Source organism: Remersonia thermophila, chromosome 6, assembly GCF_042764415.1.
Source record: "Remersonia thermophila strain ATCC 22073 chromosome 6, whole genome shotgun sequence".
NCBI lineage: Eukaryota > Fungi > Ascomycota > Sordariomycetes > Sordariales > Chaetomiaceae > Remersonia > Remersonia thermophila.
In genome coordinates, this window is record NC_092222.1 from 1,873,544 (window position 1) to 1,890,573 (window position 17,030).

Consider the following 17,030-nt stretch of genomic DNA (forward strand, 5'->3'; position numbering starts at 1 on the left):
GTTAGCTGCACAACCCCCCTGCTACCCGGTCAGGTTCTCACTCCCACCATCACACGTCGCCAGCCCCCAGAGCTGGGAAAGCCAGCCATGTTGAGCTACATCATTAATAGTCAGGCAGAAACCACTTCAAGTTCTACAAATGTCTATAAGACAGCTTGGTTGTCTGCCTCATCGGATACGCCTGTTCCTTTGATCCCTCAGCCTGTGACACCTTCATATCAACGGGGTCGTGAACTCGATTCGAGTTTGCTCTTAGCACCACGAGTCCTTGGGACGTTGAGCATTCACGCAGCGTTTTCTCATCCCTCTCTCTCCCTCTCTCTCCTTGACGACGACCTCACATTCTCCTTCTGGTCGTCTCTCTCTGTCTCTCTCCCTCTCTCTCTCTATTCACCCTTCGTCTACCGTTCCTTACGGGAGAGCTTGACTGCATCTGACCACACCAATCGGACCTCTCACCAGTCCTTTCTGAGCGTGCCTCTTGTCTGCTGCTGCACGTAACAGCGCGCCGCAGGCATTCTTACACCCCCCCCCCCCTTCTCTCCCTCGCTCCCTCGCTCGGGTTCACCAACCATCAGCGCCTCTCGGACTACATAACTCGCGCCTCCCCCAGCACCACCACCCACCTCTCCTCGACATCCGCCATGGAACACACTCCGCCGCCTTCCCTCACAAGGTCGCCTTCGTCTCCTGCCAACACTTACTGCCCTTCGGAGAGGTCGTCGCTTGATTACCCTTCGCCGGGCCTGGTAGAACAGCAATACAAGATTTCGACCGCCTACGGGGAGCCGTCCTGCATGAGCCCTCCCATGGACCCTGAGCTCTCGCTGCCGCCCCTTGACTCGATGGGGCACTCGGACTGGAGCAGCACGGCCATGATTCACCCCATGTCGTCGGCCGCCGGCATCCCCGGAATCCTCTCGGCCGACTACCCCGGCTTCGAAAGCTATCCCTACGGCCACGACATGTACCACCCCCATCCGGCGAGCCACCCGCCCTCCATCCACTCGTCGACCCCCCCGCCCGCCGGCTCTGCCCCTCGGTCCCCCGCGATGCCGCTGAGGACGCCCTACACGCCCAACACGTCCATGCCCATGACCCCGCGCATCAAGATGGAGACGGCTTCCGACTACGGCCAGAGCGCCGAGGCTTCGCACTACCCCTCGCCGCGGTCCATCCACACCTCGTACCCCTCGGACAGCGGCGCCTACACGAGCAGCGCCTCTACGGGCTACCTCTCGGATACCGGGTCGACGACATGGCACAAGCCCGAGTACCCGGCGGTCGAGCCGGAGCACTACTACCCGGCGCCTCCCGCGGCTCCGGCGGCCACCTCTTTCCTCCACGACGTGCGGCGGCAGTACCGGGCGACGCGGCCGAAGCGGGCGCAGCGGCGGCTGACGACCAAGGAGGAGGCCAACTTCCAGTGCGAGGTGAAGGGGTGCGGCAAGCTGTTTAGCCGCAGCTACAACTTCAAGGCGCACATGGAAACGCACGACGAGAAGCGCGAGTACCCGTTCCCGTGCCAGGTGCCCGACTGCACCAAGAAGTTTGTGCGCAAGACGGACCTCCAGCGCCACCACCAGAGCGTGCACCTGCGCGAGAGGACGCACAAGTGCGACTACTGCTCGAGGATGTTTGCGAGGAAGGATACGCTGAGGAGGTGAGCTTTTTACCCGGCCCCGCGCGGCCCTCTTCGAGATACAAGGAAACAGCCTGCTGACTCGGAGACGCTCAGGCACATGGAAGACGGCTGCTCCAAGCGCTTCGACATCGGCACGCTCGACCTCCGGGCCGATGCGTACGACGCCATGCCCCGCCCCATGGCGCCCATGGGCCACATCGGCCTGCCTCCCATGGCGATCCCGCCCCTCTGCGGACCGAACATTCTGGCCTCCATGCCGCCCTCGATGAGGCCCCGGGAGCAGCTCACGAGCGGCGACCATTCGCAGGGCCACAGCTGGGGGAGGTGATGGACCCTCGTCGGTCGTTTTTTTTCTCCTCCTTTCTCTCTTTCTCTCTCACCCTCTGTAACTCAACCACATTTCTTGTTTATGGTTTGTTTGGGCATGGATTGTCTGGGTAGATACCAAAGGTGGCGGGCGTCGGGCTAAGGGGGGGGGGGGGGGGCGGCTTGGGATGTCTGGGTGGGTGTGTGGAATTCTTTTTCTTGTTCCTTTCCCCCCTTTTTTTCTTTTCCTTGAACGATCTGTATGAGTATGGACTGGTATGCGGTACGGCGGCACGGTGAAATTTTGGAATACGGAAGCATGGTGTTTAAGGGGTGATTATACACAATGGGCGGCGGGTGATCGGGTTGATATCTTCTCTTCTTTTTTTCTTGCCCTTTCTTGTTCTTTGCAGGACGGGGTATGAACTTTTATCTCTCTGCATTGAGTCTTTTCTATTGCACACTTTCCAGCTGTCTTTTCTCTTGTCTTTGCATTTGTGAAAATGGGTAGCGATTGGTACGCATTAGATTTGGCTCTAGAAAGGATCGCATCGCGGAGCTTGCGAGGGAGGAATGGAAACACGCGGATTTGAAATCCATTGGAGCAGCTCATCTTTTCCTCGTGTGTGATTGTGAACAACAACATGAGCCATGCAGAAGAGACACCAGGCCCCGGGGGGTTCTGAGGTGGCCTTTCAGGTTCCCCTGTGTCCGAACCTCTTCTTCGCGCCAGCTGTTTTTCTGCTCTCTACCTTTCCATTCCCTCTCATCAATGGGCCGGCCTTTGCTGGGCGAATCGTCATCCCCAGACGGACCCCATTGCATCTCGCGGGGCCGGACTGGCCCGAACTAGGCCGGGGCCGCTCCATGTCCTGGCCAGGAACAAACCCGCCCAACGGTTGACAAGTCGCCAATCACAGGGGGGGGGGGGATATTTGATTTTGGCAGGGATGGAGGAGGATGGCCAATGGTTTGGCGCAGCGCAAAACCGCAGAAACTCTCGGTTCCTGCTTCGGAGGGGGTTTCTCTGGACATTGGTCACCAAGCCGTGTCGACAAAAACACCGTCGGATGGTTTCTTGTCATTCCGTCATCGCTTGCTTGACCTCCTCACCCTTCTTTTCTTTCTAATCCCGCAGCTGAGATGAGGTGTTGCATTCCTGTCCGGTTCAGGGGACGGTACAGCATAAAAAAAAGGAGGGTCGTATCTGTAAGGCTCATGGGACGCATCAGGTCAGCTCAGCCTCTCCACGAATACCGCAAGGTTTCCATCAGCTGCTCCTTTGGTTTTCTTGTTTCCGTCTTGTCCATTTGCGACCTCGGGCCTGACCTGACTCGGAAAGGGAAACACGGAGATACACTGTCGTGACGCATCGCTCGCTCACCTTACACACCCACCCACTCACGCGCTCCCTCGCGCGCGCATACACACACACACACACACACACACACACACACACATACACACACACACACACACACACACACACACACACATACACACACACACATACACGCACGCACGCATTCTCTCTCTCTCTGCTTTTCGTTTGCTCGGTTGTGTTAAGGCTTCGTCCTGACTGCATGGGCTGGGTTTGCGCCCGGGAGCTATTTCATGGCTCCGACGGTTCAGCAGGGGCACAAGCAACCACGTAACGACTATCTTAAGACGTGAGCGTGGCTGCTGACACAGAACACGGCGCAACACACACACACACACAAACACAACAAGACAACGACGAAGGCCTCGCTTGGGGGCGGGATTGGGTGCTACTGCAGCCGGAAGGCCGCAGATCCGCGGGCACTATAGTACGCCAACGTTCGGGTGGCTTGCCAGTCATCTTGGTGGTGGTGGTGGTGGTGGTGATGATGATGATGATGAGAACAATGACACTCAGCCCCTCCTCTCAGCAGGCAGCCTGCCAGGAGACGACGGCTTCATGACCGTATTGGTTGATGGTGGCACGGGGAAAGGTCCGGACGGCCGAGCACCGTACGTATGTAGATGGCTACGAACGAGAGAGGGCTTTGGGCCAACCCACATGCTCGCCCACGCACGTCATCGCCCTCTTCTGTTCCCGCTTACTTCCCCGTAGGGCTGGCTGGCTGGCTCGCTGGTTGGCTGGTTGGCTGGTTGGCTGGTTGGCGGGTTGCTCTCCTTTCTCTCTTGGCTCTCCCCCCACCGTCGCGTTTATCCACCACTCGAGCAAAGGCAAGGCCATCTGCACGGCAACCGGCATGTCTCAAGCCTTTACGAAGGAAGAGGGACCGTAGCCCGGCGTCACACCCAGCCCCGTCAGCCCAGGTCGCTCGGCCAGAATTGCAGTACAGAAGCGAGCGAGCGAGCGAGCAAACATGTGCATTTTTGAGGGGTGTCTGCTGCCCTGGCCCTGACGGCTTTGACGCAGAGGATGCGCCAGCCAAGACGAGAAGGAGGGCGGGCTTTTTTTTTTCTTTCTTTCTTTTCTCACTCTCTTCTCATCCACGCACACGCCCCCTCCCTCCTCCTCCTCTCGCAGCAACTGGATCACCATCGCGTGGTTTATGGCTTCGGTCGGATTTCGGGTTCGGCACGAGAGCCGGAGCCAAAGGGCATTTTGCTGGCATGCGCTAACGAATAACGCAACGACGGCAGTTTGCAGCAAGTGCAGCAGCGGACCTCGGTGTGCGAATGGCGTGTATGCGTACGGAACATGTCCATACAGATGATTTTTTTTTTTTTTTTTTTGCTGCAAGCCACCAAGGTTCCCGGGGGAGGCGCGGCGTCTTCTCGCCGGGCCGTCCGCCCACCGTCCACTTGCCCCATCCATGCGGCTGTAATTTCGGCAGGGCTGGGCGGGGGGAAATGTTGTGTGCAAACCCCTGTTGGAAAGGATCTTCTTGGGTGTGAGCATCCCCGGGTCTTCTTCCACGGTCCCTGTGTCGAAATGGTGGGTTCCTGGTTGCCCTCCGGGGTTGCAAAACGGACGTTGTCTCTGGGCATCGCATGATGCAGGGCTGCCTTTAGGGGAAAGGAAACAACGCAAAGGCTTGGGGGTTGTTGCGCCTGTGCGCACGCGCAAGAAATCTCCGCGTTGAGGAGATCTCCCCCCCCCCGTCCCCAAGCGGATGCCAATCGATAGGATCGCCGCCGGCTGCCAGGGCTGCCCGGCCGGAAGCGCGGGCGATTTGACGCTAGGCCTGGGGCCCGGCTCCGACGGGGAGGGTCCGCGGGGGACCGCTGTCCTGGTCCCTACTACCACCATGTGCTCGCACTAACTAGTTATTAACGGTACGTAGCGCATGGCCCTGCAAAACGGCCCGAAGACAAGACGCTGTCGCGCGGTAGCGAAGAGCACACAAGCCCCCTCCGTTGTCCATGCCGTGCTTCGTGGGGATGACTTATCCTTTCCAGGTTGAGAGGTTCAGGGACCTTGTCGGATTTGTTCGAATGAGGTGCAAGAAAATGCTGATGCCTTGGGCTTGGGGGGGGGGGGGGGGGGGGCTAGCCGTCGCACTAGGCACAAAACGTTGATTTCTTTCCCCGCGACGTTTTCGGCGGTTTCTCACAATCACACGCGCCAGACCGACGTCCCGAAGAGGGAATTAATTAGTGCTCCCGTGGCCGTAGGGCAAAAAAAGCGGGGCCGGAGCAGCGAAGGACATGGCGAGAAACAAGCGCGGCATGGCCAACAACTTACACAGCTTCAGGTACCTTGGCTACCTACTATACTATACTGCGTACACAGCAGGTATACCCACCACTTTGTCCTTTGCCAGCACCCGCCGGCGCACCTTCTACCACGTTGATCGTTGCAACGTTGATGGACACGGGGTCCTGCGTTGAGCATGGAAGCGACTGCGGGACGCCGGCAAGGCCTCCATGATGCAGGTTGAATTGGGTCCTCGAGAGGGCGGTGAAGCTAACAGGCGGGAAGGCGGGGCAATGGCGCTCTGGCGCTTCTGCGTCGTCCGCCAAGAAACCCGCCTGCGTCGCCTTGCTGCGTACAGGACCGTCCACCAGCCTGCATCGACCGCGTGTCCTCTGCGTCGCTCCCCGCGAACAAAAACGTAGCGATATGCCCAATGCGGCGTGCTACCTACCCTACCCTACGGGTAGACGGATAGCGCACCACCTTGATGCGGTTGTTGCTCGGGCACGCTCGGTATTTAGCCCAGAAGTTAGCCCAGAAGCCTCCTTGTTTGTTCCACGCCCCCCGTGGTCGGAGAGCAGGAATGGACCTGTGCATCCCTCGATGCCTCTGACAATGGAGCGCTTTTGCACATCGGGACGGTTTCAGTCAGACGATGCGGACAGAAAACCGGCTTGTTGAGCGGGAGCCATGTGCCATGTGTCTTGGTTTGGGAATGATTGGCCTGAAAGAGATGCAGCATCTGTTTGATCCATGATTTCCAGACCCGTGTACGAAGAGAGTACTATACGTGACTGGAAGTTCTCTGTGGCGTCTCTGCTCGACGATTGGGATGTTACTTTAAGCTTCCCTGGCCGTCCCTAGGTCTCGTTTCCGGGCGTTGAACTTGATCATTTGTGCATACTTACTTGATCCTCGGGCTCTCCGGTTTTTTTTGTTTGTTTGTTTCCTACCCGAGTAGGCATTTTCTCCTTCGCACACCGACCATGACGCTCTCCTACACCGATCGCGATATCGTTCGTCGACGGCCACCACCCGCAAGCGGCCTTCCGACCCGTGGTTTTGGGTCGTTTCGCGTCTATCGCGTATATCTCCGGGTGAACCTCACGCGGCGCAACTCCTAGCCGCCGCCGCCGCCGCCGCTGCCCCGGGTTTGCTGCGCCGCTTTCTCGGCCCTTTCCGTCACCGTTGGGTGGTCAGGGGAGGAGAAGGGTGAAAGAACCGCACACGCGGAGGGAGGAGACCCGCCACCGCCGCAATCGTGCATCCCTAGGGCCGGCTTGGCTTGAGCCACGCCCGGCATTGACCCCTCAACGACGACGAGATGTCAACGTGAGAGTGGAAGGGCTCCGTGAGAGCGGGATGGAGGAGGATGGGGTTACGGGACGGCCAATGGCCTTTCCTCGATTCCTGCCCAGACCACTGTACCACGCTGTCGCTGCAGGGCGTTTGGTTCCAGCAACCAGGGGTTGGAGCCTCTGGCGGCAACTCCTCCAGCAAACGGTAACGTTAGGCATGGTACGTCACGGACGCTGTCTTTTGTAGGAGAGCGCGTCTCGGCCATGCGTCTTGCATGCGATGGGACACAAAAAAAAAATCATGTGTACAGACAAGACTGCTTCTCCGAAACCAAAAGGTCACAAAGTCACAAGAGACGAGCTCGGTCGTGGGCCCAACCCCTCGGGACCGGGATGGCTTTGTCTGGTTCTCATGCACGCGCGTGCATGCATCAACCAGGGTTGCTTCAAGGTTTCTTCCCGGGGGTTTCATGTGCTACTGGAGTGTGACGAGTATTCAGCCCAGCTGCTGATACCAAAGGGGCATGGGATCGGCAGGAACACGGTCCGAAAGACAATGCACCCGGCGAGGTCCAATTTCCATTGGATCCCGAGTTACGCAGGGCTGTGGTAGTTATCTGCATCGACAGAGCCAGGACCGGTCGTCCCAAATGGCAACGTCCGGGGGAGAAGAACGGTTGGTAAGTGTTGTGAAGGTGTTGGTTGGCGACTTGCGACCATCTCGGCTTGGGATGGAAGCCGGGACTCCGACAGACCAAGTGACGGCCCATACCTCTTCACAAAATATAGCTCAGGGAGGGGGGGCCAGCGACGCATATGGACCGCGATATCGCCGAGAATCCCCCCGTCATGTACCACGCGACGGCGGCGGCTCCCAACTGCTGTAGAATGAATGCCACCAATCTCCACGACTGCTGCTCTGAATAGGACCTAATTATTGGCTAGGAACGGCAGCGAAGGGAAGATCAGATCATCTCATGCATCCGCCCACGGGGCAGATGACGAGATCACCTCCCCTGGCCCGTCTGTGCAAAACCAAAACGAAACTCGACTCCCCCACAGAGCCAGCATCTTTTCCTGGTAGGAATGGTGAAAAGTCACCCCGCCCTGCTGTGGTTGAGCGCATGCGGCGAACCGCCCTAATCCCGCGTCGACAAGGTATCTCTTTCTCAGGGTCCACGGAAATCCAGATGGTCTAGATTTCTCCGGCAGGCGTGCGGGATCCGGCTTGTAGAGGGATGGCCGTTCTTCACCCCGGCCTTTCTGTGACGGTTCCCCGGCCAGACAGGAGGGAAGAGGCGAATCGTTGGAGCATCAGATGGGCGGGTACTCTTCCCCTCTCGCCCTGCTTCACTTCGGAGGGGTGGCTTGCCCCCAAGATATGTCGTTCCCCATCTACACAATCACTGATCAAAGCACGCATCTCGATGATCTTGAAGAACCAGACGCCACAAACACCGGATATCATCCGTGAACCGGGCTCTTTGACACCGCGTGCGCTTAGACGTCTGTCCACCGTTGTATTGTAAGGGGCGGGGAATGTCATTGATCGTGCCCCCCTTTCCGCGGCAAAAGTCAGGCGCATGCAGATCAACGTTAGCGCCGCCAACGCCGTCGATGGCCTTCTGTCATGTAGTTGACGCTCCCCATCGCACATAACGCTAATGCAATGCAACGGCCTGCCGACAGGAGTACAGTGCCGAGCTGCGGGCGTTGGCCGCGTGGGCTACCTACCACGACCCTGCACTTGACCGTCGGGCAGGATGAAACATGAGGGGTCTGGTGAAGGTCTAAGTCTCCGATTCAAGCTTCCCAGTGCGATACTCTGCCAGGTGCTGTACGATCCCTAGACCTGACGTCACCGGGCGCCGCTGGAGGATGGAGCGGAACTTAGGAACGGGGTTGGATTCCATCTCCGAAGCTTGTTGTTGTTGTTGTCCTTGGTTCGGCTTGGGACACCCAAGGAGCTAACACACACCGCACTGTCTTTCCATCATGGGTATATCTATCGAGGGGCCGTGCCCTGTGTTGCTTGGAACGTTGAGGGCGTTGGGAGATAGATGAAAACCAGGACTCAGAGAGAGAGGATGAAGCAGAGGGGTTCTGCAGACTGCTTCTTGGTCTCTGTCACCCAGATCGGGGGCCCTGATCCTACCCAGAATCTAACAGCTCTTCTGCAGGCCAATGCTACCCTTTTCATGTTCCCCCCCGTGCTTGTACGTTTTCTGTTTCGCCGGATAGCCGCTGGCCAATTCTATCTTTGTCGACATGCACGGATCGCGCCCATCCTATGTTAAGACCGCCCCCCCCCCCCCTTCTCCCTCGGGACGAGGTCATCGCCGGGCGGGGTGAGGCGAGGTCGAGGCAACCGTCGGGACGGGGACGGGAAAGAAATAGCAGCTCGTGCATTGAATGCATGCATGCATGGTAAAAGTGTCTTGTTTCAGATACAACGACGAATTAACTACCACCGTCAGCACCCAGAAAGGAACCGACCGGACCGGCCGTCATCCGCCTGTCCAGCGTTTGGCATGATCGATTAAGAAGCGTGCTGCCTTGCCTACCCATGCCGCCGGCACGGGCTCGAAAAAAAAAAAAAGAAAAAAAAAGGGAAGAAGCAACTTCCAGCATGCCCGCTTACCCATCATGGGCACGACGGCATGCTCTCGTCGGTCATGTTGTGGCCGATTCCTTGACGATGATACATGATGAAATGGCCAATGACTGATGCACGGCATGGCACCCCGTCCCGTCCGTGGGCGACTCACAAAACACAGCCATCACCCGCGCGTGGCAACACTTGCCCGTGGCGTCCCAGAGAGGGTCGCCGTAAACCACAGCAACGTTGCCTCCACATACCACAGGGCCAGAGCGGTTCTCGGCCCGAGCGCAGCCAGCGCCGAAGGTGGTAATCTGTCTGTCTACCTGCTGGTCGGTGACGTAGTGTCGTGATCTGTCCGGTGCAAGCCCGTCGCTCTAGCATACCATCGACATACAAAACACCAACAGACGACAGCAGCAGGAGCCATGCCGACATGCGTCCACGTGCAGGGATCGAGAGATGGCTGCAAAGGAATGATGCGTATCATGATTGTCTCGTACGCGGTGCCCGATCTAAAGTCTCGTAGGCATACACACACACACACACAACACCAGCATATCTAGTGACCATGCATGTCCATGGACGCTCATGGATGCCAAAGTATCGGCGGGTATGCCCTCCGTCTTGTACCCCAACCATTCTGATGTCATGTCTAACCAAGCCGCAACGCCCAGGTATTCCAAACGCCATCGCAATGCCCCCACGCGGTCTAACCCACCAAGCCTCCAAAGGACCGGTCCCCCAACAGAACAAAAGGCAAAAATATAACGAACAAACCACCAGGAAAAAGAAAAAAAAACTGCAACATCCAATCTCAAACCTCGCCAAACCTCCCGTTCCCCTTCTTCATCGCCCTCATGCTCGGCAACGTGTGCTGTCTCCCCGGCACGCGTCCCACCTCCAGACACAGCATGCGCACCAGGTCCTGGTTGGTCCAGTAGCTGGTGTGCGCGCCCAGCATGTTGAGGTACTGGATTTCGAGGGGGCCGCCGCCCGAGCGCAGGAAGTAGTCGATCTGCCCGTTGTCGTTGAGCAAGAAGGCCTTCTTCTCGGCGATCTCCTCGCGCGTGAAGTCGTGCACCTCGAGCTCCAGCTGCGAGGGCAGACGCGCCAAAGGTTTCATGTTGGTTGGGTACGAGTAGGCGTCGTGGCCGTCGCCCGATGGCGGAGCGGCAGGGCTCGCGGCCGGGGCGGCCGGGGCGCCCGTCAGCCCGCGCATGAAGGTGTTGCTGACGGATTGGAAGAAGGAGGTGTGGATGCTCGGGACGTAGGCGGTGCGGAGGCCGTCGGCGTAGAGCGGGTCGATGGTGCCGTTGAGCAGGTAGGCGATGGGGTCTTCCTTGGCGAGGATGTTGTAGATGTTGTCGACGGCGAGGCAGCCGAACAGGCCGACGTCGCCGACCACCTCCTTGGCGACCGCGTCGGCCGCGCTGGCGCCAGGCTTGAGGCGGCCGCGGCGGGGGACCAGGCCGCCGCGCTCGAGCAGCAGGAAGAAGCCTGCCGGGCTGCCGAGCAGGAACAGGTTGGTCACGTCGAATTCGAAGAAGCGCGTGTCGGGGGCAGGCGTCGAGAGGTCCAGCGGCCGCGGCACCCGCGTGGGCTGCCGGGAGAGCACCTCGATGGACATGACGCTGCCGAGCGAGTGCGCGATCAGGTGGACGCGGCCCTTCTCCGCGAAGCCGGGGTTGTTGCGGCACCAGAGCCGGTACACGCGGTTGGCCTCGCTGACAAAGGCCGCGATCATCTTGGGCTTCAGGTGCGACATGTAGAAGGGAATGTCAAACATGACGTCCGAGATCATGCTCCGAATCGCCGGGATGGTCGGCGGCTCGATGTCCTTGAGGGTGAAGCCGTCAGGGGCGTAGGCCGCCTTGCCCCCCTCGTCGTTGGCGCGGTTGCCGTCGAGATCATCTTCAAAGTTCACCAGATGCCGCCAGTTGACGGGCAGAACCATGATGCCGTGCTGGCCTGGCCGAAGGATCGACTTGACGGCGGGGGACTCGAGCTCAATGTTCACGGCTCGCCGGAGGCCGTTGACGGCGTGGGTAAAGTGGAAGCTCTCGACGCGCTCCGACAGCTTCTGGCCGATGCCGTGGGCCACGAGCACCAGGTCCGTGACCTGGCCCCGCTCCTTCTCCAGCTCGCAGCCCGGACAAGCCCCCTGCCGGGCCGCATGGCGAAGCTCCGTCGGCAAGACCGCGGCCGCCGCGGCCGCCCGGCGACGCGCCGCGGCTCGCTTGTCATTGACGCGTTCCCAGACGGCCCAATCAAAGCCGCGCACGACGGGCAGCCCTACGGCGATGCCCTTCATGATCTTGGAGAGGGGCCGTCGGCCGTAGTAGGCGGATGGCTTCTGGCTGGGCTTGAGCAGAAACGCCGTCGTGGCGTCCTTGTAGATGACGTGGGCTTTCGCGTACGTTCTCGCCTCGGGCGGGGGCATCGCCGTGTCAAGCTCCGAGCGAACGGGCTCGAGCGAGCCTTCTGCGGCGGCCTCGCCACGGAAGCAGCGGGCGGCGCAAAACGGATCGGAGGACAGGAGGGGCTCGGGGGGCAGGCCGTCCCGGGTCTTGAACTGCTTGTCTGCGTCGTCGGGCCAGAGGCGATGCGAGATCTTTTCCTCGCCCAGCGCGCCAACGTCGAGCGCCGACTTGAGCTCGTCTCTCCACGTCTCGGTCCAGGGTCGGAGCTCGCGGTACCCGGCCTCCAGCTGGTTCGCGACGCCGGGCTCCACCGGCACCATGGTGTCCCTACGAAGAGCGCGTTAGCGACGGCCGAGCATCTCGGAACACAAGACGGACGTACCTGTAGAACCACGTCGCCCGCAGCACCGTGGCGATGTCGTTGACGGGGGACCAGTAGAGGGGCTTCATCTGCAGCACGGGCAGCGAGACCATGTGCAACCTCGAGATGCCCACAGGAACCTCGACCGCGTCTTCCAGCTTGTCCTGCAGGACCGGCCGGCCGCGCTTCGACGCTTGGCTGTCCCCGCGGGGCCTCCCTCTCAGCGTGCTCCTCGGGGGTTTGTCTTTGTCGTCCGGCGTCGCGATCCCGGACGACCGGTTCGACCGGGAGCTTGGCTCGACGCGCACAAAGGGCTTCCCGGAGATGCCGTCGTCCAGCGGGGGCGGCCGCACGAGCCCGGGCCCGCCTGCCGGCAGGCTGGAGGCGAGGGGGGGGCCGTCCAGCGGCGGAGTCGCCGCACGCGATCCGAGGCTCGCCGCAAGCTGGGCCGCGGCCCGGGTGAGCGCCGGCGGCACCGACCCCGCCATCTCGGACGGCGTCGCCGTCCTTGCGGCCGTCTCGGACTCCATCCTCAGCCGAACCAGCTGGCTCATGACGGCCTCGAGGACGCGGTCCTGGTCCAAGGCAGGGAGCTTGCGACGGGTCAGGGCGCAGAACTCCTTCCTCAGCTCGGCGGACGCGTCGATCTCGAGCTCGGGGCAGCAAACCGGCACGCTCGCGGTTGCGGGGCCCGAGCTCAGCCCGTCGGCGGCCGGCGGCGGCGGCGGGCCTTCGCGGTCATGCTTCTCCTTATGTTTGGCGGCCAGCAAGCCGACGATGGCGGCCACCTTTTCGGCGACCTCCCTCTCCAAGGCAGGGCTGGGGCTGTTGGGGCGGCGGGCATAGTCATGGTTGTAGCGGGCACGATCGGAAGAAAGCGAAAGCCAGGCGCGCTCGAGCTCGGCGTTGTCGGCGGGCGAGAAGGGCCGCAGCGGCAGCTTGGCCTGGCGAGCGTCGGAGCTGGCAACAATGGTGGCGGGGGCGAGGGGGTCGTCGATGGGGATGTGCGACGAGTAGAAGAAGTGCGCTCGGATGGGGGGGATGTCCTCGAGGCCTTTGACGGGAGGAGGCGCCGGGATGGGGGCAAGGCGGCAGGGTGGTTGGAGGGTGTGGTGGTGGTGGTGGTGGTGGTGGTGGTGGTGGGAAGCGGCCATGGCTGCTGGCTGCTGGCTGCCGGGTCGAGGAGAGCTCGTGGAGGGAGGGGGGGGTTGCGATCAAGACATTCCTAGGAGTTTCTGGGGGACGATGGCGAGACGAAGACAAGATCAGGGAGAGCGGAAGACGCTGCACACCGCCAAGTGATGGCTATGGCAGCCACATGAAGGGGGGAGGGACAGGGTGTGGTCAACCCAAAAAAACGGTCCAAGCCAGACGGCGGGCAGCGTCCGAGACAGAGGGCAGCGCGAGAGTCGTCTGGCGCACGATGGACCAAGCCGCCGACGAAGGAGAAGCAGTCATGGACAAACAAAAGCGAGGCAGCAAGGCCTGGAATCCAACCGTTGACGTTGCAACTGCAGCAAGATGCAAGTCACCATCCAGGGCCGCCGGTTGTTTGTTGGGGCCAAGACCAGGATCGGGTCCTGGGTCTGATGACGTGGTTGGGGGTCAACCGGGAATTGTTGCCTGCGCGCGCCGCCTGCCGCCTGCCGCCTGCCGCCTGTCGCCTGTCGCCTGCCGTTGGGCTGTGGGGGAAAACCTGGGGAACTCTTGGCCCCGGTCACCAGGCCACCCACCTCACCTATTGGCCACCCACGAGGATCCACAATGGACGTTGTGTCCAGAGCCCAGGTGGTCGGTCAGCTGCTGTGCCAAGGGAACGGCTCTCTCACCGGGCCCCACGGCCAACCCTCCATCTCTGCCATCTTCCACACCCTGTGTACGCAGTACGAAGTAATTGCTGTGTGATACCTACCGGGTAGCTAACCCTGGGTCTCTTTTACTTTGACCCTCAGCCAGCCGTTCCTGAACACCTCCCTACACTACCAGCTCAACATTTGACATCAACCGTTCGGAGACCGGCAGACAGGACAAGAAAAAAAAAGACAAGCTGAAAATTTGAAACCGAGCTCATTGCAACCAGCCACCAGGGTATCCGCAAGAAAAAAAAAAAAAAAAAAAAAAAAAAAAAAAAGAGCAATTCCCGCCAGCCATACTCCGCCTTCTCCTTTTCCCCCTCCTCCTTCCAACGCCATGCCAAGCCATGCAACGCCAACGAGGTGACACCTCCATGGGCCCTGCTCGTTCCCGTCTCCGTCAAAGCCCACCGTCACGTCGGCTTCTTGATCACCTTCAAAAGCGAAGGAACCCTCGACATTCTGTTCAGGCCCACGCGGTACTTCCCCTTCCCCTTGAGGAGATCAAGTCCCTTGCCCGTCCCGGCGCCCGCGTCTTTGCCCCTTGTCTTGAGCTCTCCATCCTCCTGATCATCCTTCTTGGCATCATTGCCTGGTGCTTCCGGCGAGCCGTTCTCCTTCTCCTCCGTTGCGCCGCGTTCGCCAACGCCATCCGAGCCCTCGGCGCCCGAGGCGGGTCCGGGCTGCGAGTTGTGCTCCAGCTCCGAGAAGGGCCGAGCCGAAGGCTCCTCGCCGGCCGCAGAATCATTTTCTGCTCTTGTACGAGCCGTCTCTTCGACAGGGGGTTCTGGCTGCTCGGTCGGCTCAACCGGCTCAACAGGCGCAGCCGGCTCGGCCGCCTTGCTGGACGCGTCAGGCTTGCGAGGGCGGCCGCGCTTTCTTTTTGCCGGCGGTTCGGGCGGCATCGTGGCGCCGGATGCGGGTTCGGCCGCGCTCGACGCATCAACCTTCTTCTTCCGGCTCCGCTTGCTCTTGGCTGGGGCCTTCGGGCCCGGCGTTGCTGTTGCTTCCATGGGTTCGTCGTTGTTGGCGCCCTCCATCTCGGCCGCCGCCGAACCGTTGTCAACCGTGTTTTCCTCGTGCATGGCCATCTCTTCGCCTTGAAGGATGGGCTGTGGCATGCCGTCTCTCGCTGGATCAAACTCGTCCTCCGAGTCATCCACCTCGCGAAAGACCCTCTTCTTCCTGGCCCTGTTTGTCGAAGGAGGAGCCTCCAGGTCCGGTTCCATTCGTCCGCTGGACAAGATCGCCTTGACTCTGGCCTTTTTTGACCTCGTGCTGCTTGTCGAGGCGGTCATGTCGATCAGGACATCAGGGGAGGACTGTGGTAAATAAAAAAAAAAAAAAATTAGCCCGCCATCTGGCCTTGGAGGGGACACCCATTGAAAGGAGACAAACCTGGTAGCCCATATCCCCCACACCACCCGTTTCGTCAGTCCCATCCCCTTCCTCCCTGGGCAGACGGGCGTAGCTCGGTGTGGGGCAGACAACTGTAGCATCGCTTGATCGAAGCGAGCTGCCGCCGCTGATCTCCGGTACAAATGACGGCGGATGGTCCATGACCGGCTCCAGCGACCCTGGCTGCGAGGACAGGTGGATGACCCTGTACTCTTGCTTTTGGCTGGCCGTCAGGGTGCTAGGCTGAAGGTATACCGACAGAGGCAGGGTGTCTGGGGGGGTGGACTCGGTTTCTGCGCCGGCAGCGGCAGCGGCAGCGGCAACGCCATAAACCGTAAGCATGCCACTGCTGCTACCAGGTGCCTCCGTCGTGGCCGCCGCGGCTGCTTTCCTCTTCCGGTTGTTCTGTCGGGGTGCCTCCGTCGGCACGAGCATCACGGGGCTGCTGCTGAGCTCCTGCGTCGTCGTGGACGGCCCGGAAGCCGAGAAAGCCGCTGCGGGGACCCCTTCACGGACCCCTTCTTGGCTCCCCCGAGCACGCCTCCTGGCCGGCGGCGTCGCATCGGGAAAGGCATACGGGTCCAGCGTAAACAGGAGGGTGGCAGGGGGGTTTTGCAAGGGATCGTCCACCGCTCCTCCATCATCACCATGCTCCCGCCCCCCCGCTTTCTGCTCGGGGCTCGGCTGGGCAGCGTTGCGTTTTCCATACGTGCGGGCGGAGGCATCCCGCCTTGACCTGGCCGAGGAGCCTCCCGCGGCCTCCCGGTCGTCGTCGGCGCTCTTCCTGGGGGTGGGCACGCCTGTCAGGTCGACCACCTCAGCCTCCGAAGCTAGCGACCGGGTGGTGTTGGGCACGGTGTCGGGTATAAAGCTCTGGGTGTCGGCGATGGTTGGCTGCTGGTGCTGATGCTGGTGCTGTTGGTGCCGGTCGTAAATGTGCTGAAAAAAAGAAGGATCCGTCGAACCCGTGGTGGTGCTGTTGGTGTGGGACGCGGGCACTTCGATGTCGCGGGGCACGTCCCTCACGTCGACTTGGTCGGTTCCGCCCTGGTCGTTGTAGTTGAACCCGGCATCTTCCTCGCCAAACTCGCTGCCGTCGTCCTCGGAGTCGAGGATCTCCCTCGGAGGCATTTTTTTGGAGGTGACGTTCCACTTCTGCGTGTCGTTTGCGTCAAACGGCCGGCCGAATTGGCTGGTTGAGCGTCCCAGAAGAGTGTGTGTCGCGCGTCGGCGCATGCCCATTGACGCGCTGTCACGAGCTTGCCAAGAGTTTCCATTTCCATTTGGAGCCCAGCCCCACTCGGCCGGGCCAAGGAGCCAAGAGGGCCCCACTCTCCGTTGTGGGCCCGGGCCGCCCGCCTGACCGGCCTCAGGTCCATCCGCTGCCGCTGCCGTCATGCACGGTGGGGTTTTCTGCCACGGCTCACCGCCAAAAAATATTCTCGCCCAAAGCTCACGTCTTGCAATCTCAAACTCCCCGCCAATCAACCGACCCAAAAGGAAAACAAACCCCCGT

General features: G+C 60.7%; 3 protein-coding genes across 3 annotated transcripts; 1 reads left to right on the plus strand and 2 right to left on the minus strand.

Annotated features, from left to right (window-relative positions):
- Positions 1 to 644: 644 nt before the first annotated feature.
- VTJ83DRAFT_6699 (uncharacterized protein) lies at positions 645 to 1,973 on the plus strand (the record flags this gene model as incomplete). Its single annotated transcript, XM_071013438.1, has 2 exons — positions 645 to 1,663; positions 1,739 to 1,973. 2 exons carry the CDS (start codon positions 645 to 647, stop codon positions 1,971 to 1,973), a joined length of 1,254 nt encoding a protein of 417 aa, XP_070864326.1.
- Positions 1,974 to 10,296: 8,323 nt separating this feature from the next.
- On the minus strand, positions 10,297 to 13,417 carry VTJ83DRAFT_6700 (uncharacterized protein; the record flags this gene model as incomplete). Its single annotated transcript, XM_071013441.1, has 2 exons — positions 10,297 to 12,229; positions 12,285 to 13,417. 2 exons carry the CDS (start codon positions 13,415 to 13,417, stop codon positions 10,297 to 10,299), a joined length of 3,066 nt encoding a protein of 1,021 aa, XP_070864327.1.
- A 1,112-nt stretch (positions 13,418 to 14,529) lies between these two features.
- VTJ83DRAFT_6701 (uncharacterized protein) lies at positions 14,530 to 16,645 on the minus strand (the record flags this gene model as incomplete). The annotated part of the gene is made up of 2 exons (XM_071013442.1): positions 14,530 to 15,438; positions 15,515 to 16,645. 2 exons carry the CDS (start codon positions 16,643 to 16,645, stop codon positions 14,530 to 14,532), a joined length of 2,040 nt encoding a protein of 679 aa, XP_070864328.1.
- Between the last annotated feature and the right edge of the window lie 385 nt (positions 16,646 to 17,030).